This window comes from Epinephelus moara, chromosome 18 (assembly GCF_006386435.1).
Source record: "Epinephelus moara isolate mb chromosome 18, YSFRI_EMoa_1.0, whole genome shotgun sequence".
NCBI lineage: Eukaryota > Metazoa > Chordata > Actinopteri > Perciformes > Serranidae > Epinephelus > Epinephelus moara.
In genome coordinates, this window is record NC_065523.1 from 31,602,315 (window position 1) to 31,630,242 (window position 27,928).

General features: G+C 40.7%; 2 protein-coding genes across 3 annotated transcripts; both read right to left on the bottom strand.

Annotated features, from left to right (window-relative positions):
- Positions 1-3,896: 3,896 nt before the first annotated feature.
- On the bottom strand, positions 3,897-22,445 carry mcoln1b (mucolipin TRP cation channel 1b). 2 transcript variants are annotated; one of them, XM_050068319.1, is made up of 13 exons: positions 22,264-22,445; positions 19,259-19,512; positions 18,979-19,140; positions 18,629-18,785; positions 16,714-16,795; positions 16,529-16,625; positions 13,055-13,154; positions 12,829-12,935; positions 11,115-11,264; positions 10,917-11,018; positions 10,686-10,808; positions 8,852-9,058; positions 3,897-8,390 (listed from the first exon to the last, which is right to left on the bottom strand). In XM_050068319.1, exons 1-13 carry the CDS (start codon positions 22,304-22,306, stop codon positions 8,256-8,258), a joined length of 1,719 nt encoding a protein of 572 aa, XP_049924276.1. In that variant the 5' UTR covers positions 22,307-22,445; the 3' UTR covers positions 3,897-8,255. The 2 variants fall into 2 exon arrangements, with proteins under 2 accessions (XP_049924276.1, XP_049924277.1); XM_050068320.1 differs by lacking the exon at positions 22,264-22,445 and adding an exon at positions 21,383-22,250.
- Positions 22,446-23,623: 1,178 nt separating this feature from the next.
- On the bottom strand, positions 23,624-27,887 carry trappc5 (trafficking protein particle complex subunit 5). Its single transcript, XM_050068342.1, has 3 exons — positions 27,809-27,887; positions 25,874-26,146; positions 23,624-25,245 (listed from the first exon to the last, which is right to left on the bottom strand). The coding sequence occupies exons 2-3, from the start codon at positions 26,141-26,143 to the stop codon at positions 24,949-24,951; spliced, it is 567 nt and encodes a 188-aa protein (XP_049924299.1). The 5' UTR covers positions 26,144-26,146; positions 27,809-27,887; the 3' UTR covers positions 23,624-24,948.
- Positions 27,888-27,928: the final 41 nt, after the last annotated feature.

Below are 27,928 nucleotides of genomic sequence, written 5' to 3' on the forward strand. Positions count from 1 at the left end.
TTGTCTCTTTGTCTGTCGGATTTCCAGAGGAAGTTTTGTTTGTGCTCCTCTAAAGTGGATTAGCTTGTTATCGCTTGCGTTACCGAAGGTCAAGTCACACCCTCAGAAATATCTGGATTAAACAAGCTATGTAAAAAAGTGATCAGACTTCATTGTGTGGACATGTGATCATACACATGCAGGTGTGTTAGACATGGAAGGAGACAAGGAAGAGGGTGGGGACTCCGGGGGTGTTCCGATGCCTGCTGGCTTGACGCTGATGGACGTATTGGCATGGTCAACCAGCCGCAACAAAGAGAGGAAGGTGTTTTTTTCACACAGGCGGCGGTGTGCGGCAGCGGAGACAGGAAGGGGCAGGGCTGTGTACCCCGCTGCACAGTTCCCGTGTTATTTATCTCATTGTTTTTTCCCCCCAGCCTACAGTCCAGCTGGGGCAGCCACAGCACAAAAGGGCTGGCGCACAGTCAAGCCCCAACAACCTGGCCTCCAGTCCGGGGTCTGCCACCTTTGACAAGCTCTTGCACAACACATCAGTTATTTAAACAGCGGCAGATACAGGCATGTTGTGTTGTTGTGTTTCGTGTATTCCAACAGTCAGATTGTGAAGAGGTCTGAGTCTCCTGCCAGTCAGCCAAACCGCACAAGAAAGCAGCTGGCACTGCGAGACACGCCCATCACATCAGAGACGCAGTCGCCATCTTTTTGTTGAGGTATTCAATGATCAGTTGGCTTCAAAGTGCATGAGCGATATTACCATACTTTGCACTGTAAAACCACAAGCATTATTATGAATAAATTCAATTATAACGAGGGTGTGTGTGAATGAATAGCAGGCAGATACAGGTTAGCACACGTGGGTGCAGCTGCTGCTCTCTGTGCGCAGCATGGACTCCCTGAAGAGATCAACGTGCCAGCACAGCACATCATTAACATGCAGCATGCTACTGCACCAACCGACAGGCAACATGTGAAGATGAACGATGCACAGGCAACACAGGAGAGCCTCAGAGAACCTCATTAAAGGACCATTATCTTCACACAACACTGGGAGAAATGGATGAACTGAGTTAAAACCTGACTTTGTTAAGATGATGGATTCAAGGAACATCCTTGACTATTATTTATTTATGCTTATTCTTCTGTGTCTGTGGCCAGACGCATTATGTTTTCCATCCATCCGCCCGTCTGTCCCATTCTCGTGAGCCTGATATCTCAAAAAACACCCTGCGGGAATTTCTTCAGATTCAGCACAAACATCCACTTGACGAGTCAAGGATGAACTGATTAGATTTTGGTGGTAAAAGGTCAACGGGCAAGGTCACTGTGACCTGGTGCATTCCATTCCTGTGAACATCATCTCAAGAACACCTTGAGGGTATTTCTTCAAATGTGGCACAAATGTCCACTTGGACTCAGTGATTAACTGCTCAGATTTTGGTGGTAAAAGGTCAAAGTTACTGTGATCTGGTCTGTCTAATTCTTGTAAACTTCATACCTCTATAACACCTTGAGGGAGTTCCTTTAAATTTGTCATTATGTTAGATTTAGACCGTCAAAGGTCAAGGTCATTGTGACCTTGCATCTGTCTCATTCTAATGAATGCGATATCTCAAGAAGGCCCAGAGGGAATTTCCTCAAATTGTGCTCTTGTGTCTATCTTATTCTTGTAAACATGATATCTAAAGAGCTACTTAAGGGAATTTCTTCAGATTTGGCACAAACGTCCACTTCAACTCAACAATGAACTGTTTAGAATTTGGTGGTCAAAGGTCAAGGCTACTGTGACCATATCCATCTCATTCTTGTAAAAATCATATCTCAAGAGTGCCTTGAGGGAATTTCTTTAAATGTGGCACAAACATCCACTTGAACTCAGTGATGAACTAATTAGAATTCCGTGGTCAAACATTAACGTCAGTGTGACCTGGTCCATCTCATGTTTATGAACTTGATACATTGATAACACCTTGAGGTAATTTCTTTAAATTTTGCATTATATTTTTTGATTTTGGTGGCCAAAGGTCAAGGCAATTGTGACCTTGCATCTGTCTCATTCTAGTGAATGTGATATCTCGAGAAGGCGTGGGGGAATTTCCTCAAATTGTGACCTTGCATCCATCCCATTCTTGTAAAAGTGAAATCTCAAGAGGGCCTTATGGGGCCCTCCTCAAATTTACCACAAAAGTCTCTTGGACTCAGTGATAATCTGATTAGAATTTGGTGGTCAAAGGTCAAGGTCATTCTGACCTTGCATCTGTCTCATTCTTTTTAACATCATATCTCAAGAATACCTTGAGGGAATTTCTTCAAATTTGGCACAAGCTTCCACTTGGACTTGATGATGAATTGATTAGATTTTGGTGGTCAAAGGTCAAGGTTACTGTGACCTCAAAAAGCATGTTTTTGGCCATAACTCAAGAATTCATATGCAAATTATAACTAAATTTCACACAAATGTCTAAAAAAAATACAACAATTTTAGCCTAGTTTTCATTACCCTATTCTCTTTAGTGTCCAAATATGTAACTGTAACGTGTGCAATTGTGTGAAGCCAAACTGCTACTAGCATTTTTTAAATTTATTTTATTTTATTTAAGTTTAGTTTGTTTCATCTTATGTTACTTTATTTTTGCCTTTACCTCTCTGAATGTGTAGTTATTTTATGGTTCTTTTTTCATAGCCATCTAACAAAAATTGAAACACATAAATTGTCTAATCTAACTAGTCTGAATGAAAACAAGGATGAGAGATTATATTTGAAACAAACAATACATTTTGAAATAAAATGATACATAAATAAATAAAAGACCATTATTAATATATCATGTATGTTCTTCTGCAGTGTATGAGCCAGGCACTTACTATCTGATAGAGAATATAATGATCTTAATGCAGATAAAGGACCTCCTCTGGTTTCAGGTTCTTCTGGTTTTTATTCCAGTCATTTCCTCAATTATGTGTTTCTGAGCTGCCATGTGCATGCAGTTAACTCGACAGGGAAACCAGCTGCAGGCCTCAGCCCGACTGTATGTTTTCTCCATGGGACTGTTTAATCATCTTTACCCTGAAGGCTGGCCAGTTCCTGTCAGTCTGATTCTAAGTGCTTCGTCTCAGCCCTGGTAGCATCCTTGAGTAAATAATGCATGCAGGTACTAAGGATATTGGACAGCTACTGTACACCACTCCTCTGCACTCAGAGGAGTGAGTGTGCACATATCTGCCTTGATCTCTGTCCGTCCTCATATTCTCTCTCATTTCTGTCCATCTGCATCTTCAGTGCAGTTTTCTCTGGCTGGCACAGACCCTGACTCCACGTCCATTTATGCTCAGAGGTAGTTCGTGGTAATGGTAGACTTGAAGGTTAAGCACTTTACTTACAGAGTCAGCATTATTTATCTTTAATGAAGGCAACAAACCACTCCCTTTCTTAGTGTTCAGCCCTCCTCTCTTTAAAGTGCCTGTGTTTTATCTTCCGACTGTGTTATTTCTTTATTGGCTGGTATTGACTTCCTATGATTGGTTGGTTTTAGGCTGCAGACAGAGCCTACTCTCTCCCTCTAGTGGTGTCAGACTACCACAACACACTAAAAGCAGCTTCATGCAATGCAAGCTTTTCTTTTTATCATCTTCAACAGCAGCCTATCACAGAGTGTACACTGCAGAGCACACCTTTCTAAGTTCTTAAATTGATTTTAAAAAAATAATTTTTTAACTAATTTGTCAAGAGTATCATTATCGCAAAAATACCCCTAAATATTGTGATTTTATTTTAGGGCCATATCACCCACCCCTATCCTCAAATGCAAGTACGAAAATGAAAACCAGGAGAATATGGGACTTTAAAATGGACACACAGTGTGTCTGCCGAGGGACAGAAAACATAACAATGGCCTGGGTTATTAATCTCAGCATATTTTTCCAGTTTATTTGACCGACATGTACTTCCATTCAGAAGGTAGCATCCTCACAGAAAAGATTCAGTACTTGAGGGTAAAAACCTGTACAAATTCCTCCTATACAGAAACTGAGACTCCCTTTAACTTGTTTCCTCTCAAAAAGTGGTAGTGCAGACAGCAAACAAAATATAAGACAACAAATGTAAAGAAAATCAGTCATCATTGAATCATAAGTGTCAGGGGAATGCCAACAGATGTATTACAGTACATATATAATGCCTATGTGACACGTTAAAATCAAGTGAAGCTGTACATCAGTCTTCAAAACGTGCAAATAAGTGTCAATAAACATTCATTAATAGAAAACACGACTGTAAACAATATTAACTCATTCAAGTTAGCATGGCAGCAAAATAATAAAAAAGTACCCTTTAGTCCTGACACACATTTTGTGCAGTGAACGTCCCTCGTCCTCTGAACAGTGCCCTTCATGAGCCTCCACGCAGCCCGCTGGAATGACATTACTGCTTCAGTAAGTTTCTATAATGACATATTCTGAATATTTCAGAAAAGGCTGAATGAAGAGCTGCTGGTTTGTAGAGATGACCTCGCTTGTTCACAGATAAAATTTTTTTTAAAAAAAAGTCATTACCCCTTCACACGTGGCTTCAATGTCAGAGTCTGACATGTTGTATAAAATACAGACAGCAGCCTATAAACGACCCTACACAGCCAAAGCAATAACTACTGACGTAAAACAGGCATCTAACTTTCTGAAGTATTACCATAAAAATTATTAAGTTCTAAAGTATCTATGACATCCTACCAAAACAAGACGGTCCAAGAGGTCTACAGCTGAGTTTACCTAAGAAACGTGCTCTTTAGGAGGCCTGCAGGAGACTGTAACACAAACAGCGTGAATCTAAACCGGTTTCCATAGCACAGGTGTGGATTTAATTAATGCTGTGCAAATGAAGCATATATCTCGTGCTTAATCAGCAGGGATGGGAATGGAAAACCAGTTCCAGTTGAGAACTGGTTCCAAATTTTCCGATCCATCAGAATGCCTCCGAGCTCACAGATATCTTGTTGATGTCGGCATGTTTTTTTCTGAGAGTCGCAAAACAGTCACATCAAACAAACTCATGCGTCTGTGCTGCTGGAAACTTGCAATGAGAAGTTATGACAGAGAGGAAGAAACGGTACAGTGGTTAGCATTGTTGCCTCACAGCAAGAGGGTTGCTGGTTCGAACTCTGTGGTGGGGGAGCCCCTCTGTGCAGAGTCTGCATGTTCTCCCCATGACAGCATTAGTTTTCTCCAGGTGCTCCAGCTTCCTCCCACAGTCCAAAGACATGCAGGTTAACTGGTGACTCTAAACTGTCCAGGGTGTACCCCGCCTCTCTCCCAATGTCAGCTGGGATAGGCTCCAGCTCCCCACAACCCCCACCGGGATAAGCAGGTACGGAAAATGAATAAATGAATAAAAATACAATTACATCCAGGGATGGAAAGTAACTAAGTACACTGACTTGTAGTTTATTTTAGTATTTCTATATTGTGCAACTTTATAACTCTACTCAACTACATTGTGGAGGCAAATATTGTACTTTTTACTCCACTACATTTAGTTACTTTGCAGATTAAGATTATTAACACAAGATATAATTCAGGTATAAATTAAATAAATACAATTATTTAAGATTAAGCGACCCAGCAGATTATAAAGTTGCTGTAACATGAATGCATCAATAATTATTTTCCAGTCATAAAAAATACATGTATATTTCTGAAATGAGCCATTTTGCAGTACTTTTGGTACTTTAAATGTATTGAAATGCTTATACGTATTTACTTTGATTTAGTCAGATCTTAAACACTTGTAACAGTATTTTTAAACGGTGGTATTCGTACTTTTACATCAGTAAACGATCTGAATACTTCTTCCACCAATAATTATACCACACATTTACATGTATTTTAATTAAAGAATTTTTAAAATACACTGAACAAAAAATTTAAACGCAACATTTTTGTTTTCGCTCCCATTTTTCACAGGTTTAAGTAAAAGATCTAGGACTTTATATGCACACAAAACACTTACGTCTCTCAGAATTTGCACTGTGTCTCAAATCGTGTACTTCTGTACTTACACTTAATATTTTGAGTGCATAAGTGCGTTCACACTGAGAAGCATGTAAAAATGCAGTGCACTGTCAGTACCCGGATGGTGCACTCAAAACGGTCAAGAAGTTTAGTGTGGAACTATGGACACTTCTCGCCCTCAGTGGTCGCCATCTTGGCTACGTAGCGGAAGGGGAGGGACCACTTTTCAAACTGGAAATGGCGTCGCTGCATTGTACAAATACATGTGTTTTTTGCACTCAGCACCACTATACTGTTGTCGGGTATAAGCCAGCAGTATGTTTATTGGGTTAATTTAGCTGTCTGTAATGATTTGGTACCGCGAACGATAACGCCAATGCTAATGCTAGTTTGCTAACTAGCTAACAGCTGCGGTCGTCATTTCCGCTGAGCGCACAACGGCCGTGTTTGGTTTGAGACAACACTACCCTGTCGAAATTTTCGCACTACGCCAATAAGTACATAGTGCACATAGTGTACTACATAGAAGTGTACTGACGGATGTACACGATTTGAGACACAGCATTTGTCACAAATTAGTTTAATCCTTGTTAGTGAGAACTTGTGAGCATTTCCTGTGACCATCCTGAGGCACACCTGTGTAGTAACGATGCTGTTTAATCAGTATGTTGATATGCCACACCTGTGAGGTGGATGGGTTATCTTGGAAAAAAGGAGAAGTGCTCACTAACATGGATTTTAACAATTTTGTTACCAAAATTTGAGAGAAATTAATCCATTCAGTGCATAAAAAGTCTCAGGGCTGGTTAGGCCTTAATGTGGACTAGTTCAACTAGAATGTGGCTTAAATTTGTCTTAGTTCGTCTGTGACAATGGAGTCCCAGCGTGAGAACACCTGGGTTAAGCCTTAGTATCTCAAGTACGAGCACATGCTGTCTCGTGGTGAACATAAAAACCCGGACTGAACTAAAAAACACCACTGCTGGTGTGAATCTTGAGACCTAACAATGGCAGAGGCAAAAAGAATTCATTCAAAAAACTTAAGTGAGTATGAAAAACACTACTAAAACAAACTGTGGCAAACCAGCAACTGATATAAAAACTATCCTGCTGCTACTGAGCAAAAGAAAAAGAGTGGTTGGGCTGCAATTTGAAAACGGACAACTGGAGAAGAATCAAGAACTTTTTTTTTGTACATGTGTTTTCCCTGCCTAGATCGTCCAAGCAGAGTATCAGAAGGTGTTTTTAGGTTTTATGTAACGACTCAGACTACGACTAATAATCCGCATAACATAAAGGTTTAGAGGCTTAAAGCCTTTTTTTGCCCTCCACTGTTTCCTTCCTCACCGCTCTCTGCTGTTTGAGTCCTGATTTTCTACAGGAATATAATTATACAGCCCTGCATGGAGCACTTTAAACCAAACTGTAAAGAGGCTGAGTCTCTCGGTGCATTAGTCACCTGGCTCAAACAGTTCATACATATTGATGACTAACTGGTTGGCTGCAGGGCTCGTCCTTCCTCGTGCAGCCGGAGGAGGACATGAACAAAGCAAAGAATGAAATGAGGAGCAGAGCCTCGACTGAAAACGTTGCAGAAGCTAAAGCGCACACGTGGCGGTTAATGATCCCTTTTTTCAGCCTGCTTAGCCGTCTCTTGTGCCTATTGTTCATGTGCTATAAAATATCAGAGGATATACACATATTTACATAATCAAGAGGCCAAACATCCCGTCACCAAGGCAGCCACGTGGATACTAAAATGATAATAAAACCCTGTGTGTGTTCAGTGGATCATTCAAGTGAAAATGTGCATCCATTTTACTTAGCGGACCCTGTGTCCAGTCTACAGCAATGAATATGTTTACTGGCATTATGCGTCCAGTCGTCACAGCCCGTAACAAACTGACATTTCAGAGAGACGATAAATTATTCATACAGTACAAAAGCTGAAGCAGGTAATTGGGCTTGTGACTGTGCAGAGCGTTCAATCGTTCCAGTACAAATCTAAATGCAAAATTCAAAGACGGACAGCGCGGCCCAAGGTCAGTCTGTGCACTCGCGAGGCGTTTATCGTCCCCGCAGGGAGTTTGGAGGAAGGAGCGCAATTTCAGACAGCTGTCACCAGAGTGGAAATACAGTGCTTTAAAGAGAGGGAAAAAACACACACACCCGTACACTGCTTACTCCCTCTGTACTCCCTCTGTGCTTCCTCCTCCTCCTCCTCCTCCTCCTCCTCCTCCTCCTCCTCCTCCTCCTCAACAGTCAAAGCAGCAGAGGAAGGAGCACGATGACCCCTCAGGCCCGCGGAACTTGCCGGAGCTGGGTGTGTCCGTGCACTCTGCAATGAACGTGTGCAGGTCGCTGACTCGTACCTGCTCCTGTGTTTGGGCCTGTAGGAAGACAACATACAGATGAACATTTACTACACACGTGTACTAAGCTCACAACCGCACCATGTCTCTGTACAGAGTGCAATTTGAACTGATGACGGCTGCTGGCAGGGCTAAAAATTCTGAGAAACAAGAAGGCAGCTAAATTTAGTCATTAATTCAACCGTTATTTATAACCAAGAGATCACAGACTGCTACAGGGAAGATGTTTTTTTGTAGGCCAATGTGGAAGTTAGCATCACCCTGTTTCCCTCATCAAAAAGCCAACGTGATTTTTCCATTGGATTTTGGATTATTGCAGAAATCAGCTCTGTGGCAAATAAATGATACTTGAGTACGGTGCACTAAAATAAAGGAATTTGTCTTAATTCAGACCCAACAAGAGCCAGAGTGTGTCTGATGAAGCCCGTGAGAGAGACGAAGCAGTTCATCAAGTGCTTTACAGATAAATTAAAGCGTACCATGATGGTGTCATAGGCTCCGGTGATGAGTGCGATGAAGAGGGACAGCACCATGTAGATGAAGAGGGAGATGAAGGTGTACAGGTAGACCTGGCTGAAGATCCACACCAGCGTGCCGCTCTGCTCCATCTCAGCGAACGTCACAAACATGTCGTCTCCGTTGATGAGAGAAAACAGGCACTCTGACACCATGGCCAGGGAGCGAAACTGGACACAAACAACACAACACACATAAAGAGTGCACCCCTGTAATTTGTGGCGATGCATTCGTCTTGTGCTGCTTTCTGACACTTTTCACAGGTATTTAAATCTTTAAACCCTGAGCAAATTGGTGCCATTTCTTTCAAAAACATGAAAAAAAGCAATGAGCAGCTTGGTAAGGAATATCCCACAGATTGCAAAAAACAAAAAACAACAACAACAAAAAAAAAAAAAATAAAAAATAAAAAATTGAAAATTATTGAAAAAAAAAAACTACGGAAAAAATACATTTATAATAATAATTATTATTACATTCAAAATTATGTTACAGAATTATTATAATATAACATCATAATTTTTGTTTGTTTGCTTTTAAAACAAAACTTTTTTTTTTTTACTAATTTCTCTTTTTCTCTTGCATTAAAAAATGCAAGATTTTTAAAAAGAGATTTATTTATGCATAGATTTACAAAGAAAATTTAAACTAAGGAAAAAGTATATTCATAATTATTCTTATTACATTTTAAAATTATTTTACAGAACATTTATAAAGCTTTTAAAGCAAAATTGTATGGTTTTTATTTTATTTTTACTGATTTTCTTGTTTTTAATTTTCTCTTTTTACTAATTTCTTTTGTCCCAAAAATTGCAAAAAAAAATAAATAAATAAATAAAATAAAATAAAAAAAATAGATATAGAAAACTGTATTAGAAAACTAGGGGAAAGGCATATTTATAATTATTATTATTACATTTTTAAATAATATTACAGAATTATTATAATTTTATAGCACTCTTTCCAGGTCATTTCTGTGTTTGTTAAAACAATATTTTTCTTGTTTTTAAATTTCTCTTTTTACTAATTTCTTGCAAATCTTTGGAGTTGTCTTATTTTATTTATGTCTCACAAATTGCAAAAAAGAAAAAAAAAGATTTAGAAAATTATTTTTTTTTAAAACTAGGGAAAGGGTTTATTTATAATTACTATTTTTACATTTTAAAATTATGTTACAGAATTATTCTATTTTTTTAGCCCTCTTTCCGAGTCATTTCTTTGTTTGTTTGCTTTTAAAACAAAATTGTTTTGTTTTAATTTCAATTTTACTCATTTTCTTGTTTTTAATTTTCTCTTTTTCCTTATTTCTTGCAATTGTTTTGGGTCATCTTATTTTATTTATGTCCCACAAGTTGCAAAAAAAAGATAGATTTAGAATTAAAAAAAAAAAAACAACTATGGAAAAGGTGTATTTATATTTATTATTATTACATTTTAAAATTATGTTACATAATTATTCTAATTTGTTAGCACTCTTTCCAGGTCATTTCCTTGTTTGTTTGTTTTTAAAACAAAACTTTTCATCGTTTTTTTCCACACATGAAGTTTTACTAGTTGCTGTTTGTAAGTTTGATTGCTCTTTTACACATTAACACAAACACTGCAAGCCACAACCATCCACCCACAAAATGTTATCACGATTCATGTTTAATAAATGTCAGTTTTATCTCTCTTTAATTATACACAGCTACAGAGATGATATGAAGCTGGAGGGCATTTTAAGATAATTAGGCCGGGGTAACTGGCTGTCTGAATGACTCATGCTTGCTGAGACACTGCGGCGTGTGTGTACGGTACCTTGGTATGATAGGGCCCCAGCACGATCCATCCACAGAAGCAGTATCCCATATAAATGGCAGCTGCACAGCAGCAGAAGCGGATAACGTTTGGAAAAGCAGCTCTGAGAGTCACAATCAAGATCTGTGAGACAAAGAGAGAGACCAGAATATATTAACTCTTCAAAGAAAGAGAAGAGAAAGAGGATTTTAATTATGTGTGTGTGTGTGTGTGTGTGTGTGTTGCACCCACGTTGTATTTCTGGAAGAAGCTGAGGTAACGGATGACTCCTACCCACACCAGCAGAGTGGAGGTTCCCAGCAGGATCCCACACATGTCATACGATGACAAAGTCTGCATCACAACAGTGACGTCATTAGTTACCAGAAACTGAGAACTGTGCCGCAGAGCAGACAAAACAGAGATGGTCATTTTTCTGTCACAACTAACCTTGGACTCGATCCCAATTTTGATGAAGCTGCCGATGATGGTGAACATGTCGCTGATGATGAGCAGGATGTACCAGCCGTTGATGAACTCCATCCTGTCTCCCCAGCTCACGCTGCGGCCAAGTCTGTGTTTGAAAAGCTGCACATACTCCTGTTCAGGGAGAGGATGATGAGGAGGATTCAGATTCAGATAAACTTCATTATCCCATACAGGGAAATTCGTTAATTAATAATAATTTCATCCACTGTAAAACAACACAATAGCAAACACAATAGAGCTGCAGCTAACAATTATTTCCGTTATCAATTAATCTTCTCGTATAATCGCTTTGTCAATAAAATGTCCAAAAACAGTTTCAAATTTCTCTGGGTCAATGGAGACATCTTCCAGTGATTTGTTTTATTCGGCCATCAGTCCAAAAAGCCAAAGCTATTTAGTTTAATATCACTGTCGACACAGAAAAGCAGTAAATTCTCACATTCAAAAAGCCTAAAAATGTACTTAAACAATATTAATGTTCAAGATAGTTGCCAATTAATTCAGTTAAGTCAGCTGACTAATTGATAAATTGACTGATCGTTGCAGCTCTACACAATAACACATCAACATAATCATACTAAACACATTTGGTATCACTGAAACAAAATAAACAATTAAGTCAAGTATAAACAGTCGATTTAGATCAATAACATCATATCTGATGCAAAAATGAAGCTAGCGAGTTAGTGCCAAAAACTGCAGTTCCTCTACTGGCCACTTGAGGCTGGCTCCAAGAGCGAGTCAATCCCCATAGAATCCCCATAACACACGCTTGTTTGGGGGAGAGAGTGGGGGTCCTGGGGGTTGGCTGCAGTCACAAGACGTCACCTCTACCTGCTTGAAGGAGGGTGACCCTGCTTTTGGACCTACTCCTGACCTAAACTTACAATGGAAATGCAAATTGGAGCGGCATGGCTTTCCTCAGTGCTGCCAAAAGTGACGATGGAAAAAGGGTAATAGAGACAGACAACCATTCACACTCACATTCACACCTACAGTCAATTTAGAGTCACCGATTAAACTCTGTGTCGTTGGGCTGTGGTGGTCACTCCTTAGAGGGTCTTTCAATTCAACCAAACGCCGAACAAGACTTTTTCAGGCGATCAAAACGTTACAATTAGCTTTCATGAACTGAAAACACACTGAAATAGCTATGTCTGTACCAATCTGGGGTTACATCATGGTTACCTTTCCTAACCAAAATTGTTGCTGTGGTAGCTACTTGTCAACGGACAGCAACCATCTATCAGTCAAAGCGACCATGTCGTTAATTATGCATAACTATAAGCCTTAATAACATTAAACGGGTGAGTTATATAAATTTAATCACCCAAACAGTTTTCATGAATGTTGAAATTAGCTATAGAGACCAAAACCATTTTTATACCAGGCTGTAAACATGTTTATTTCTGCTGTAAAGTTTGGCATTTTAACATGGGAGTCTGTGGGGATTGACTCACTCTTGGAGCCAGCCTCTAGTGGCCATTAGAGGAACTGCAGCACCTCTGCACTGGCTTCATTTTTCAGGCCTGGAGGTGCAGCTGGGAGAAATGTTCCTGGAGAGCTTTCTACCAGAAAGTGATTTCATGGTTAAGGGTTCGGAAAAAAGTCATGGTTTGGATTAAAATCATCTCTTTTTTTCCCTACAAACACATTTATGTGTCTGCAGTCTTACGTGTTGCAGGAGGATGCCTCTGAGGATGGAGCGGCCACACAGCAGCAGGGACAGCAGGCAAACGAACGCCACCAGCACATCTAAGAACTCCCGAGCGTAGCTCTCCGCTGTCAGAAGAGGAGTCAAGTGACAAGGATCAAAGGGGGTTGAGAAAATCACAGATGAAACAGTTGAGACAGATGAGTGAATATCTGCACGAATCATGTGTCTGCTGCAGCTGACTCACCGTGTCCCGAAACATTGGGGTCTTTACACTCCTTTATTGTGGCCTGGTTCTGCAGACTGATCTTGACTTTGCCGCTGTGCGCCTTGTTATCCATGATGATCTGACAGCAACAAGAACCAGAGTAAAAATACAACCTCAGGGCATCAATTTATCCCAACTCTTATCTCCAAGATTGGCTCATTTCAACCTCAAGTTCAGAGTTGTGATTAATTAGGTCAAGGGCCAGTTGCACAAAACACCTTAAGTTAAGATTTTCCTTGAAGTCCTAGTTAAGGTTTCCTCATAATAAAATCTGTTGCACAAAACACCCTTAAGGCCTCTCCTTATGGTTTCCTGAAAATGTTTACTGAAGTATTTATGGTTCTGTCTTTGTCTTGGTCTTATACTTAAGGAATCCCTACCGTTGCACAAAAGACCTTAGCAACCAAAGCAAGGTTAAAAAAACAAGACTTAAGGTACCTCTGACTCTATCTTAACTGCAACATGATCGAGTTTATGGTGATAAATGAAAAAACTAACACCCTGAGAGTAGTGTTCTGCAACAAGGAGAGTCCCATGGATACACTTTTACTTTGTAGTTTGTGCTGTCTATGATTGTACTCCTCCAGAAGTTTAATCTTTTCCTCCTCTGATCAATATGGTTTTCTTGGCTTCTTTTCTTCTGCTATTTTTTTCCCATCTAATTATAAGCAGTGTTGGCAAGCTGCATGGAAAATGTAGTGAGATAAGCTTCCAGTTACTCCACATGAAAATGAAGTTTCACCACATTGAAGTTATCCACAGAGAAATGTTGCAAGCAAAGCTAAAAGAAAATGGCAAAAGTAGCTGCTACTTGCAAAGCTACTTTTATCTATTTATTTTTTTTACTTTATGTCAAATCGGTGTTTTCTCAGTGATCAGAAAAACCAAGCAGCAAAAATGTGCAGTTGAGCTGTTTATTATAAAATAACAGACTTTCTTTATGTGACTTTGTGACAATAGAACATGAACATGTCCTGTAAATAACACGTCACATCAGTGTGTCTCTGTCTCCTCTCATCCATCTTCATACTGTCCTCTGTCTCTCAGCTCTTTTCTCGGCCCTTGTTGTGTCTGTTTCTGCAATTCCACTAAATATATACAGTCTGTGGGCGAGACATGTGAGAGACGAGTCAAGAAGAGGCAGAGTAAAGCGCGTCCTGCCAAGAAAAGCCAATAGCATAAGCAGCAAGCAAAATAAACTGAAGGATTAGTATGTGATGTCATATGGAAGTGTTTCCTCGGTGTGGTGCTGGCGTCATTCACATGACTCATCCTTACTTTTATCCAGACCTCTGCAGACAAAAGGTCCGCTGCACCTCACAGGTTTTCCTGGGAAAAATAGCTTGTAACATTTGTGGATGACACCACGCTACTCATTCAATTCATCAACTTCGCTACTAAAAAGCTATTTGACTCAGAAAGTAGTAATGTCACAACCACGCTACTGAGAAACGCAGTTAAATTTGGAACGTCGCTAGTTGTAGTGACGCCTCTGCCCAACACTGACTATAAGCCAAATTTGTGAGACGATAACAGGCATCACAAGTGTCCAAGCAAACAAACAATCTCCATGGAAACTTCTACCGCTGTTAAATCTGAGTTTTTCCTTAACAAAGGAAACCTTTTAAAGCAACTCTTACCTTTCTTGCATTTCACACAGCACTTTGAACACCCACAACTCCCCCCTCCTCCATTACGTCCTCATTACGTCTAAGATACACGTAGGCGTTGGTAAGGTAGCGTTAGATACACGGAAGAGGAGAGCAAGTGTAACACGCCAAGAGAAGAGTATAGTATATAGAGAAGATAACGTTAATGTTTCAGAGGCTACGCTACAGTAGGCTAAGGTTAGCCATTAGCAACTGGATGCTGTGTTGTCATATAATGTTAAATGTTATATTAGAAGCAAACTAAACATAACGTTACCTGTCCTGCACAGCTTTATAATATAACGTAAACGCTAACGTTAGATAGTACTGATGACTGGCAACAAACAAGGAAGATAATACTGAGGCTCAGGCTACGTTAGGCTACAGTAGGCTAACCGTTAGCAACTGGATGCTGTGTTGTCATATGTTATATTAGAAGCAAACTAAACATAACGTTAGCTGTCCTGCACAGTCAAACGCAATCCCGGAGTTTTGAAACTTATCCGGGGTCAGTAGCTATGTTTCCATCCAAAAGTGATTCGAATCATTGGGAAATGCACATTGAAAGAAATACGAATCCTGTGTGTTTCCATTAAATGTGCGGACTTTGGTGAAAACTACGAACTCGCGCGAATTTACCGCAGAACTGGAAACAAAACAAGTCTCGCATTCTTCTTCTTCTACGTTTTCTGGCGGTTGGCAACCAGCTTGTAAATGCATTACCGCCTTCCCGACCCAGAGTGTGGATATCACCATGGAGAGAGGGGCGCTACGTCAGACTTAATTCAAACATAACTGTTTCCATCCCCCATTTTGCGAATCAACATTTTTTCGAATCAACCAAAACCCGGCTAAAGCGAGCGTATTTTAGTTTGTGCGAATCAGGGGATTTTAATTCGAAGTTTGCCGTTTCCATCATAATTTTTCGATGCGATACTTCTAGATGTGCATCTAAACAGGCTGATGGAAACATGGCTAGTGATGACTGATGAGTTTTATTATATAACGTAAACGCTAACGTTAGATAGTACTGGTGACTGGCAACAAACAAGGCAGATAATACAGAGGCTCAGGCTACGTTAGGCTACAGTAGGCTAACCGTTAGCAACTGGATGCTGTGTTGTCATATATAACATTATGCCTATGTTACATTAGAGGCAAACTAAAAATACCTGTCCAGCATAACCTCTGCGATCATCACGTCACTTTTTAGCTCAGGATGAAGCTGCATCAGTCTTTGCCATCGCTCGAAAGCAGAGTCGATGTTGACCCGAGTTTTGGCTCTTACAGCATCGAGTTCTCTCTTAGTGTTAGCTTTTTCTGCAACACTCTTTCTTTTGCCAACTGATTTCCCTGTTGGAGCGGCTGGAGGTGGAAGCAGTGGTCCACATTTGTCTGTCACTGTTACGGAGAAAAGTTTATTTCCAAAAGCGTCCCTGTTACTAGTTTATTTGTTGTCTCACAGACTCACTCTTCCTGGTCGGGGGCGGGTTATGAGAGCAGTTGCGTAAGTCGGAGGCCTCCACGTGGGGAAGACAGACAGGACGCTTGGCCAATCATTGCTGCAATGATTGCTTACATTTTAGTGTGCCATCAGCTTAATAATAGCATTTTAACCTAAACAAACAACAAATTTCCAGAAAGGTAAGTGTCGCTTTAAGGGATTCTGTGCAACTGTGTATGTCCCTCTGCTAAGGAGATATTAAGGAGAAATCTTAAGGTGTTTTGTGCAGCAGGTCTCAGATTTCTACTGATGCTGTGATGCAGGTGTTTATTTAAATAAATAATAGAAGACACAGCTCACCGTGATGGCGAAGGTGTAGCAGTCGGGGATCTCATTGTTTATGATGGTCTGAATGTTGATGGCCTTCAGCTGGAAGTCAATGGTTACATTGATCAGCCTGGAGACAAATATGAGACAGAAAGGAATTCAATGTGAGCAGAAGAATAACACTTTATTATTTCCAATGTTAAAAATAACAAACTGACTTGTAGAACTTAAGAGTGAAATTCTTGTAGTCACTGTTTCCTGGAGCTGAACTGTCGGTCAGCGGGTTCAGTCCAATGCACTCTGGAAAATAATCAGAAAATAGCATTAGAGGAACTAAAAAAAAACATATGGGGAATTTTTTAAACCATCTTTGTCTTCATCACATGAGCCCCAACCACACTCCCTACACTTCCTCAAAACATTTTAAAGCAGCCTCGTCCCCTTGGAGACTTTTATTTGTCTTATTTTTTCCACACGATTTATCACGAACCACCAAAAGTCATCTTTGCCAAATCAGCAGGTTTAGGCAAATAAATCCTTTCCCAAGGCAGGAGCGGTGTGCTGCTACTGAAGTCTATGGAAAAAAAGCTATGTGTTGTGTTTTTGGTGATAGGAACTATTTCGAGCTTTTGAAAGTAGGACACAGTTGCAGGGCGGTTCTTGACATATGTGGAGCAGCAACACAATGACTCACTGACACAGTCATTTCCTTCAGGGCCGAGAAAATACTGGCACAGAGAAAATGACGAGGCTGCAGGTTCTAATGTCAAATACCCAGGGATGGATTTAACATCCCAAACACCAGAATAAATGTTGGCATTGTATGTTTCTGCAAAACCACGGACATATTACCTTTGTACATTATTATGTAGCAGATACGGTAAAACTTTACCTTTCAATGAAGCTGTGTGGTTGGGTTCAGGCACTAAAACAGCTTGTTATGGTTAGAAAAAGATTGTTGGAGATGTTTTGGCTTAAAATACTCGTGTTTAGTGCCACTATTCAAGCCAGAAACACTGCATTGTCTTGATAAAAAAAAAAAAAAAGCTTCTTTTCATGGCACTACCACAGCTAGAAATGCAGCAACAACCGCTGTTGGTGGTCTGTTGTGGTCTGCAGCTTGACAGGCGTCTTGCCTGGGTGTTGAGCCATCCACCATCCGTCCACCTCCCATTGACAAAGTCAGCTCATACGCTACATCACTTTGGGGAATTGTGTCTCTGCTTTTTTGCCGATGATGTTGTTCTGTTTGGGTTCATCACAGCAGACTCGGTTTGCTGCTGAGTGTGAAGCAGTCGGAGTGTGAGTTAGCACCTCCATGTATGAGGCCATGGTTCTCTGCCGGAAACCGGTGGATTGCCCCCTCTGGGTTGGGAAAGAGTTACTGCCCCAAGCAAGGGAGTTCAAGTATCTCAGGGTCTTGTTCAAGAGTGTGGGTAGAATGGAGCGTGAGATGGATCAGCGGTTTGATGTGGCGTCTGCAGTGATGCAGGCGCTATGCCAGATCATTGTGGTGAAGAGGGAGCTGAGCTGGCAGGTGAAGCTTTCGATTTACTGGTCCATCTACGTTCCAACCCTCACCTATGGTCATGAGCTCTGGGTAGTGACCGAAAGAATGAGATCGCGGATACAAGCAGCTGAAATGAGCTTCCTCAGAAGGGTGTCTGGGCTCAGCCTTAGAGATAGGGTGAGGAGCTCGGACATCCAGAGGGAGCTTGGAGTAGAACCGCTGCTCCTTCGCGTTGAAAGGGGTCAGTTGAGGTGGTTCAAGTATCTGATCAGGATGCTTCCTGGCCGCCTCCCACTGGTAGGAGGCCCCGGGGCAGACCCAGAACACACTGGAGGGATTACATATCTCATCTGGCCTGGGAACGCCTTGGGATCCCTCAGGAGGAGCTGGAAAGTGTTGCTGGGAAGAGGGACGTCTTTGGTGCTCGGCCTGCTGCCCCCGTGACCCGGCCCCAGATAAACAGATGAAAATGGATGGTCTTTTGAGAGGTTGATATATATGAAACGTACAAATGTTACGGATCCATTGTTTGCAGAAATGTACAATGTCAACATTTTCCTCTGGTGATTCACTGAATTAAACTCTAAGAAGAAAGAAAATCAAAAAGATAAAGGTCATCCTACCGGTGACGACAGTGGGATCGATGTCAAAGGTGTCGTTGACGGGATCAATGGTGCCCCTCCTGTAGTACCTCTGGCAGAGTGAGAGCGCACTTCCGTTATAACCGACGCCCAACGCGTATGCATACCGCCCCAGTGAGATCTGAGGTAAAGCCATGTACTGAAGAGGAAACGAGAGACAGGGAATTAAAACTAAACAGGAGAGCAGCTTATAATGATGCACTCATCAGGTATCAGATGATCATATCTTCTCTGCAAGAAACATGGGAAAATAGGGTCCAGGTTGAAAAATACTGGCGTTACCCTTCAAAGCAGTCCACTGAATTGACTCCTTGTAGTTATTATTAAGCTACCTGCTCTATGGCGAAGTGGATGCGGCTGTACAGCTCCTCCTGCGTATGGACGGCCTGAGGAGCACCGTCCTTGTATCCCTTCAGGAAAAGGTGCTTGAATGCAGCTGTGTTGTCCTCTTTAAACGTCACCACCATCTGGTTGCTCAGTCCGAACAGCACCAGCTGAGAGGCAGGAACAAAACAAACGAGCTTCAACAAACGGGCAGAAAAGAAGTTATGACATAACGGGCACGGAACTAAACAATGATGTAATGACATCATAGCGTGAAGCTGGATCCACCTGCACGGTCACGATGATGATTTTGAGCAGCTGCAGACCCAGTTTGAAAGGCTTGCGTCCCTTGGCGTGATACTTGTCACAAGGGCTCATGAAGAAGTACTTGAGCTTCCTCCTCAGGGCCTCCTCCTCTTCCTCCTCTTCCTCCTGCTTCTGAGGGGGCTCAGAGCCCACCAGAGTAGTGGGACGAGGGTTTCCTCCCACAAGATGGTCCTGGGACCCATAGCCGGCCACGGAGGAGAGGAGCCTGTCCTTCTCTAGGAATGACAAAGAAATGCACAATTTCAGACAAGTGATGAACCTTAGACATGATCGGCATTAATTAAATGAGAAAGATTTAGTACAGGACTTCCTTAAAGCTGGGGCACTAACAAGAGACAGAATCAGTCAGAGCTGAAGCAGAAGAGGCCGACACATCATGACTTTTAGTCACTATGAATCAAAGAACATTTCTATAATTCCTATAATGCAGCTGGACGTCATCCTTCATTCAGAGCTGCAACATTTACTGTACAACTTCAATTTATAGCCTGGCTATTATTTGCTTAAATCAATTAACTCAACGGTGCGAAATTTGGTGTTGCGTTAGTCGGGCGAGTTTGAACACACGTGCTTCATACGTGTGTGAAATCGATGACTGAACTTCTGCAGGTACGTCCTCAGCGTCATACGTCTCCGAAGGATCTCAATGCTGATTGGCTAACGAGGGGCAAATTGGTCGCTGAAGTTCGGATTTTTCTGAGATTTATATTATTCCGCAACATCTGCACAATCAGCCATTGAACGTCTACAATCGTCTTTTGATTCGCTAAAACATCAATTGCATAACCTGAAGTTCGTACTTAACTCAGACAAAACAAAATGGATGCTGTTCACCGAGGCTGAGTCTTTCAATATTCATTCTGCAAATGGCTCAACCATAGAGAGAGTCGAACAGTACAAACACCTTGGTACCTGGCTGGACGACAATCTTGATTTTAAGCACCACATTGAATTTCTGACGGCCAAATTGAGAACAATACTCAGCTTCCTGTACAGAAATAAGAGCTGTTTCCTTTAGTACATAGAAAAAGAATTGTAGAATGTGCACTGAGATCACTTGATGTTGTCACCACCCAGCCCTAAGGTGATCCTTACAGCAGCCACCACTGCTGCCTTTACCAAAAGGTCGTCTGGCCACATTTGGCTGTAAGACGGGAACAGTATTGGTATTTGCTCATTAATAAAGCTTTGATGCTTCCACCCTACGTTTCATCCCTTTTAACTGTGACCTTGGGTCAATGTCAGCAAAGGGATGCGGTCGCAAGAGGTTCCCACCGCCGAATCAAACTGGATCAGATTCCTTAAGGAGGCTTCAGGATAAGAGAGTAACTCCGGAATCTGAGCCAAGTCCTCAACGAGGGCGCGTCTCAAGCCCGTTGTAGACAGGAGGTTCCAGACGTAAATACGAATTCATTAACTGTGACCTCACATAACCTTGGTACTCGTTCACAGAACAGGTTGTCGCTTCACGCTCCACTAAAGCCCAGCATACACTGTAGGATTTTTGACCGGATTTGACCCGATATTTGAGACGCACGACCTGCCGACGCTCGGACTGGATTTCCGCTTCGTCGTACGTCTTTTGCCGTGCAGTGTACAGGGGGGCAAGGGCAAGGGCCGATCATCTGTTCCAGAACCGCGGTTCAGATTGGGGACGGTCGGACGGTTGGATGAATTTCTGACATGTCAGAAATTTTGGTCGGCCGGCACAGACATTCGCACAGTTGAAGCAGAGCCACGAGCCGATTCACCAACGTCTGTGCATTTATCCCTCACTGCGCCTGTGCGAAGACATAGATCACCATGGCGACGCGTTGGTGGACTGTAAATATGGAGGCCAGGTTGGTTGAGCTGTGGCAACAGTATGAGTGTCTGTTCGACGTTTCTTCTTCCACCTACCACGACCGCTATCAACGAGATAAACGCTGGCAGGAGATAGTCAATATTCTTCAGCTGCCTGGTAAGTTTTTTCTGCTCTCATTTTCAAGCAAGCGCAACAAACATACAAGCTAGCGCGCTAGACGAGGTACAACACACACACACACACACACACACAGAGGGTGCACCCGGCTGTAGCCGGCTTACCTCCAACTCTCGTTGTAAAATGGACAAACCATACTGTCCACGTCTCTCAAGCCATCTGCGAGTCCATATGCGCTGATGCCTCTTCTTTTTGGACGTTTCGGCACACAGTATAGCGCAAATCATCAAAGCAAACCGCTTGTCCTGCTTCGTTGACAACAACGGCACTTCCGGAACAAATCGGAGCTTTCAAATGTATCTTTATTGACAGCTGTCAACGGGCAGGACAGTCAGCAGGGGCCGACGAGCCGTTTTCACCCGTACAGTGTGAGCTCTCTGATCGTGCTTGATGATCGGAACGTACAGTGTGAGCACATAAATCGTGAGCTTTGGCCGCACATCGCAGACGATTCACTCGTACAGTGTGAGCTGGTATTAACAACAAGATTTTAACAATCGTACAGTGTAGTTTTACGTCATTCCAGTGGCGTCCATCATGTCCATTGCACCGCCCGGTGGGAATTTGTATCTAATCGAGTCTACATTAACTTTACATGTAAATCACTCGTGCAAATTAATTGGGGGGGGGGGGGCAAACCAAATCCTACTGAAGGCCCCCAAATGTCTAGGACCGGCCCTGCAAACAAATGTGTAAAATCGGTGGTTTGTCCCTTTAATTGTTTCTGTAAGTCATTTATTGTTTAACTGGCCTGAGCTTGAGGAAGTTGCTCTAACTGGGACCAGCTCAATAAATAAACTGGGCTGCATCATAATAATATATCTATATTAAACACACCATACTGTGATCGACGCCACTATAAAAAACAAACAGACATGATTTAATATAAGCAGTTTGCAGCACTAATTATATCTGGCTCATCCATGAACAGAGACACAGATGAACCGGCGCCATGAAGCAGAGACAGAGACAATCGGAATCAAACCTGTGGCGCTGTCCGCGACGTGAGTGAAACTTGAAGACGCCATGATGACGATCACACAGGGAAGATGGAGGAGGACATGATCAGCACAGACACCGAGCACTGACTGGATTCATGTTTTTTATCATCACACCTAAAGGATGCTGTGGTGTCGCAGTGTGTTGATGACACATAACGTAAACAGATCGCAGCTTCCTGGTGACCACGTGACTCTCCGCCACGTGACCGGTGTCTGTGTTGCTGTGAGGAAAACATGAGCTGTGTCATTCATTCAGGCAGATAACATGTCATCATAGGGTTAATATTTAGTGTGAGGATGAGTCACTTTACTCAGTTATTTTTATAATGTAAATAAATAATAATGTTCAGGATGAAGACGCCATATTTATAAAGGAAGAAAGATGAATGTTAAAATAAATATGTTTGATGTAATAGCTTATTTTAGTCAAGATAAAAATGAAAAAACTTGCGCTGTGTATCATATAATTTTTATTTTTATTTATTTTTTTTGGTCGAGGAGCCTGGCAATTAGTTGCCACATTTGCTTATCTGCCTTAGTGATGGTAATATATCTTTATTTATTTATCTATTTATATATGTATTTAAGTATATTATTATTATTATTATTATTATTGTTATTGTGGTTGTTATTATATTTCGTAATTTTATTATTATTGTATTTTTTTTAAATTTTATTTATTTATTGCTGTTCTTTATATTTCTTAAAATTGCCTCATTTTATTTGCTTTAATCCTGCACTGTTTTAAGTTTGTTTTAAAAAGTGCTTTATAATTATTATTATTATTTTCATTATTATTCCATATTAAGAAGAACTTATCAGGATGCCAATTTTCCTGCACTTTTTTTAATGTATTTAAACAATATAGCGTTTAACTCAAAAACAGCTATTAAGATTTTTAAGTTATTATATTATAAAAATATATTTATATTAATATATATTATTATCACATTGCTCTGTATTATTCAAAGGGAGCTGACAAAAATAATCAATGTGAAAAGGGTAGATGTTGTAAGCTAAGGCTTTAGCCTAAACTTTTTTTGGTCCTGTATTTTTATTGTTTTTTTTGTTTTAAATGCCAAAAAAGTATTAACTTAATGTTTATTTATTGTCTATCTACCAGTGAATTTAAGTTTTATAAGTTGGAAAATGATCAAAATAAAGTATTAGTATATTAGTATTAGTATATTATATGCTTATAATAAGATGCAAATAAAACAAACTCCGTTGTTATAAAATGTATTTTTTAAGTTGTTGTGGTTTTTGTTTTCCATGTCTATGCATCCGTACCTCTGTAAGTAAGTAAGTGAAAAAATAAATAATAAATAAAACTATGACTCAGGCTCAAGTGCCACTTCACATTTTTTTTTATTTTAGTAGTTTTTTTTAAGTTTAACAGAGAAATGAACAGTGCCATCAGTTATAATAAGCATATGAAACACATTCAGCAGGGCCGTAGCAAGACTGTAGATAAACTGAGGTCAGGGGGTGCACTTGATTCTTTGCAGGTGCTTTGAGAATACATAGTTTATTTTTGTCCCATACGTGTTGGATTAGCAGCTGCAAAAAATGCGCAATCCTTTTGTGAATCAGCGCCGATGTTTAAGCACTGTTTGTCATTTTATAATTCTAACTCCACTATGTTGTCTATAACCCCCGAAGTCACACACGTGCAAAGACACACAGGATACGACCTCAGTGCCATCACCAGTAGCTACCGCCCTGATTAATAATCTATTTTACAGAGATGAAACATGCAGCTGGAATGAAACAGAGAAAAAAAACCTTTAAGAAATAATCTCACAGTCTGGACCTCTCTCTGTAAAAGAAAACACTGCGTTGCATTAAAAGTGGTGTTGTGACACTATGTTTATTGACATCATAGAAACAAGGGATGCTCTAATTAAAAGGGCAACTTCACTTTCACACTATGAGGCAATGGCTGTCATCACAAGTACTTTCATTCCTTGAATAATCTGTTGACTAACTGATTCATTTTCTTTTTAATCTTGAAGTCTAGAAATAGTGTAGAAGTGCAATCACACTTTCCCAAAGCCTGGTGACATTATTTAATAAAGGTTATTTCATTAAAACATGTTGACCTGCTGGACTTAAAAGGTCCAGTGTGTGGGATTTAGTGCCATCTAGTGGTGAGAATGCAGACTGCAGCCAACTGAAACTTCTCCCCAAGCATGTAGAACTACAGTGGCTGATGAGAAAACATGAATGGCCCTATGTAGAGACAGTGTTTGGTTTGTCAGTTCAGGAATAGCACCCACTCTGTATGTAGATACAAATGGCTCATTCTAAAATAACAAAAACAAATCTTATTTTCAAGTGATTATAAACTATAAACGACACACTGGAGCTTTAGAAGTCAGAGGAGTACTGTTGAAAACACCAAAATGATGGATGATCTGTGACGTGAAACCACAAATTAAAAGTGATCTTCAGTAAACAACTTTGTGACACTTCATGAGGACTAACAGGAGTGAGATGATCCATAAAAACATGGAGCCACACAGGTTTCTGCTCTAAACGTGGCTCAGTACGCTGCCGTCATCCCTCCATCCTGCAAGTTACCACAAGGAAATTCAGTCAGGAACAAACACCAGTCTGGACCCGGATGATTTCATTCATCCTGTATCGATAAACATCTCTCCAGTCTTTTATCTGCCATCCAGAGCTTTGTCCCTGGCTATGACTGACTCGTTAAACTTTATCATCAGCGTGGTGCCTTTGTGCCAGTGGGCGGTGACCTTGGCGGGGAAGCCGCTGTGTGTGAGGATGGCCTCCACGATGCCCGCGGTGAAGGCAGCGCAGTTCAAGCTGCTGTTCTCCTTGGGCACAGAGATGTACGCGTTGATAAGCGGCTCCTTTTCTATGATGTAATAGGTCTTGTCATCATCGTTGGCCTGCTCCAGCTTGTCGGCCTCCTTCCCGAACAAAGACTTCCACACATTCACCTGAAAGGAAAGAAAACTGTTAGTTTGGAAGTTACTCGACTCTAAAACCATTAGCTGCACTTTGAGCCTGGTCTCACTCCGAAGTCGACGGAATCCACCGCTTGGATAGTATCTTGTGGCTTCAGAAACAAACAAAAAAAGGTGTCTTTAACGTCGGCATGATACGTAGCCAGTTGCCGTTATAGTTAAACAGCGCCCTGAGGCATCAGGGGGAAATGCGGCGGGACAATGATGAAAGTCAAGGCGCCAAAAGTCCGACCGGGCGGGCGTTGGGTCCAACAAACACTGACTTTCACCTGAGAGAGTGGTGTTCGCATCCCATAAGATTATAAAGCCAAACCCTGTTCTTTTTTCCTAAACCTAACCACGTGTGTTTGCGGTGTTGTACCGACGAAGTGCATTTATTTTGAAAGAGACTGTATGTAAATTTCCTGTGAAAACAGAAGTGTATCTTGAAAGAAGACAATGCATGTAACAGGCAGAACTTAACACGGCGTCCCAGAACATCAAAAAACCAACGCACCCAGGGTACCTTGCACATCGTATCTGGACGTGGAAAGTCCATGACCAAACGTCAATATGTGATGAGGTCAGAGTGAGAATGTGTCGGTACTTTACATCAGCTCACCTTGATGAAGAGCAGCATATTCAGCACTTTGGTCTCCCTCTTCCCGTTCTTCTCTCTCAGCACCAGCACGTCCAGCATGCTGGCTCCCACACTCTGGCCCATGTCCGCCAGGCGAGTCTGCAGCTCCGACACAGAGTACACACGGCTCTGACAGTACTGGACCATCTCTGAGAACAGCAGGGCAAAAGCACTCACACTGACCTCAGTCTTGGGGCGGGTCAGGGGGCGCTCCAGGATGTTGGATTTCCCCCGAGTGAACCGCGTGTCCATTTTCTGTTGGAGAGTGAAAGCAGCACAGGTTAGTATCTCCTAACACACACATGCAGATCATAACTAGTTAGTGTTTTTAGTTTTTCTATTATTTTTACATGTATTGACACAGATATCTGCACAATTCATGTATATGGCCAATAGCAGTATTTCCNTATGTACTTGGTTTCTGTTACTTATTTTAATTGTCATGTGTAATTTAAAGGAAGCTGACAAAAATAATCTATGTAAAAAGGGCAGGTGTATTAAGCTAAGGCTTCAGCCTACACTTTTTTGGCCCTGTATTTGTCTTTAATGCTAAAAAAAAACCCTACTTAATGTTTATTGACTATCTACCAGTGTATTTGACTTTTATACGTTGGAAATGACTGAAATAAATTAAACTAAACCAAACAAAAAAAGATCTTTACTGTGTAATGTTAAAAAATACATTTTAAATACATTAACTTAACGCCTTTCAGAATATTAAAAAAAGCAGTCACCAATAACTTTAGACAGATATCAAATATGCAGTTGTAATATTATGAAGTCTTTTTTGAAAGATAACTACACTGACAGAGGGCAACTGCAACTAATCAGTATTTCACTATGCCATATTTATTTATTTTTTCAGATTAATTGTTTAGTCTGTAAAATGTCATAATAACAGTTAGGGATGCACGATATTGGATTTTTTTGCCAATATCCGATATGGCAATATACAACAACTTATTTGTAATTTTTCCCCACCTAATTTTAGTGATCAAGTCTCATCTGTAGTGGAATTAAGATCATATTATACATGCATACTCGAGACATGAAATACAATACTTGTGTCAGTGTATGTAATATTCATTCATTGTGCAAAGTAAGAAAAAGCATTTTAGCAGATTCTGATTCAGCTGATACTGGCCGATACAGATGATGTGCCGATATTATGGTGCATCCCTAATAATAATAATAATAATAATAACAATAACAATAAATGAATTTTTTTTTAAAAATGAACTGAAAAAAAAATATCTGGATTTCCCAGACCCCAGAACTGCATCATCATATTATTATTATATTATTATTTTGTGCACCCACCAAAAACAAAAAAATATACCATAATATAAAACAAAGAAAGGTATTATATCTTCATATTTGATGAGATTTAAACAGATATTGTTCATCATATTGCTGAAAGAATTATTTAAAAGACTTGTCTCTAAGCAAGTTATTGTCAATTAATTTTTAATAATAATAATGATAACAATAACACACTTCTATGGCGCTTTTCAAAGTACTCAGAGACGAGCAACTGATCAATTGACTCACTAATTTACCATAAATGTCATTATAATAATCCCACTTGTGACGTTTCTTCCACCAGATTGAAGTAAAATGTGGGATTACATCAAATTGACAGGATTATTATACTTTATATAAGCTTAACTAAAACACGGGATCTGTTAACGACCCACCGTGTTTCTCCTAAAGCTCAGTTTGAGCCTTCAAACACAACAAACAGCTGATCGACACTAGCTGTTAGCTTCCTAGCCAAACATGCTAACTGGTACTTCCTGTTAGGTTAACTGCACGCGAGCCTTCCAGCAGCGGAAACATACACGTTTTAATAAAAAGACAAATACAGAGGAGACAACTGGTGATCAGTTCTGGGTAGTTATTTGCAGAAAAACGAACCTTTTTGGAGAAAAGACAAGCGACTGACCAGCTTCCTCTTCTTTTTCCGCTTCTTCTTCTTCGTCTACTTCCTCCTTTACGTTTTGCTTACTCGCGACTTCAACCACCGTTTAAATGACA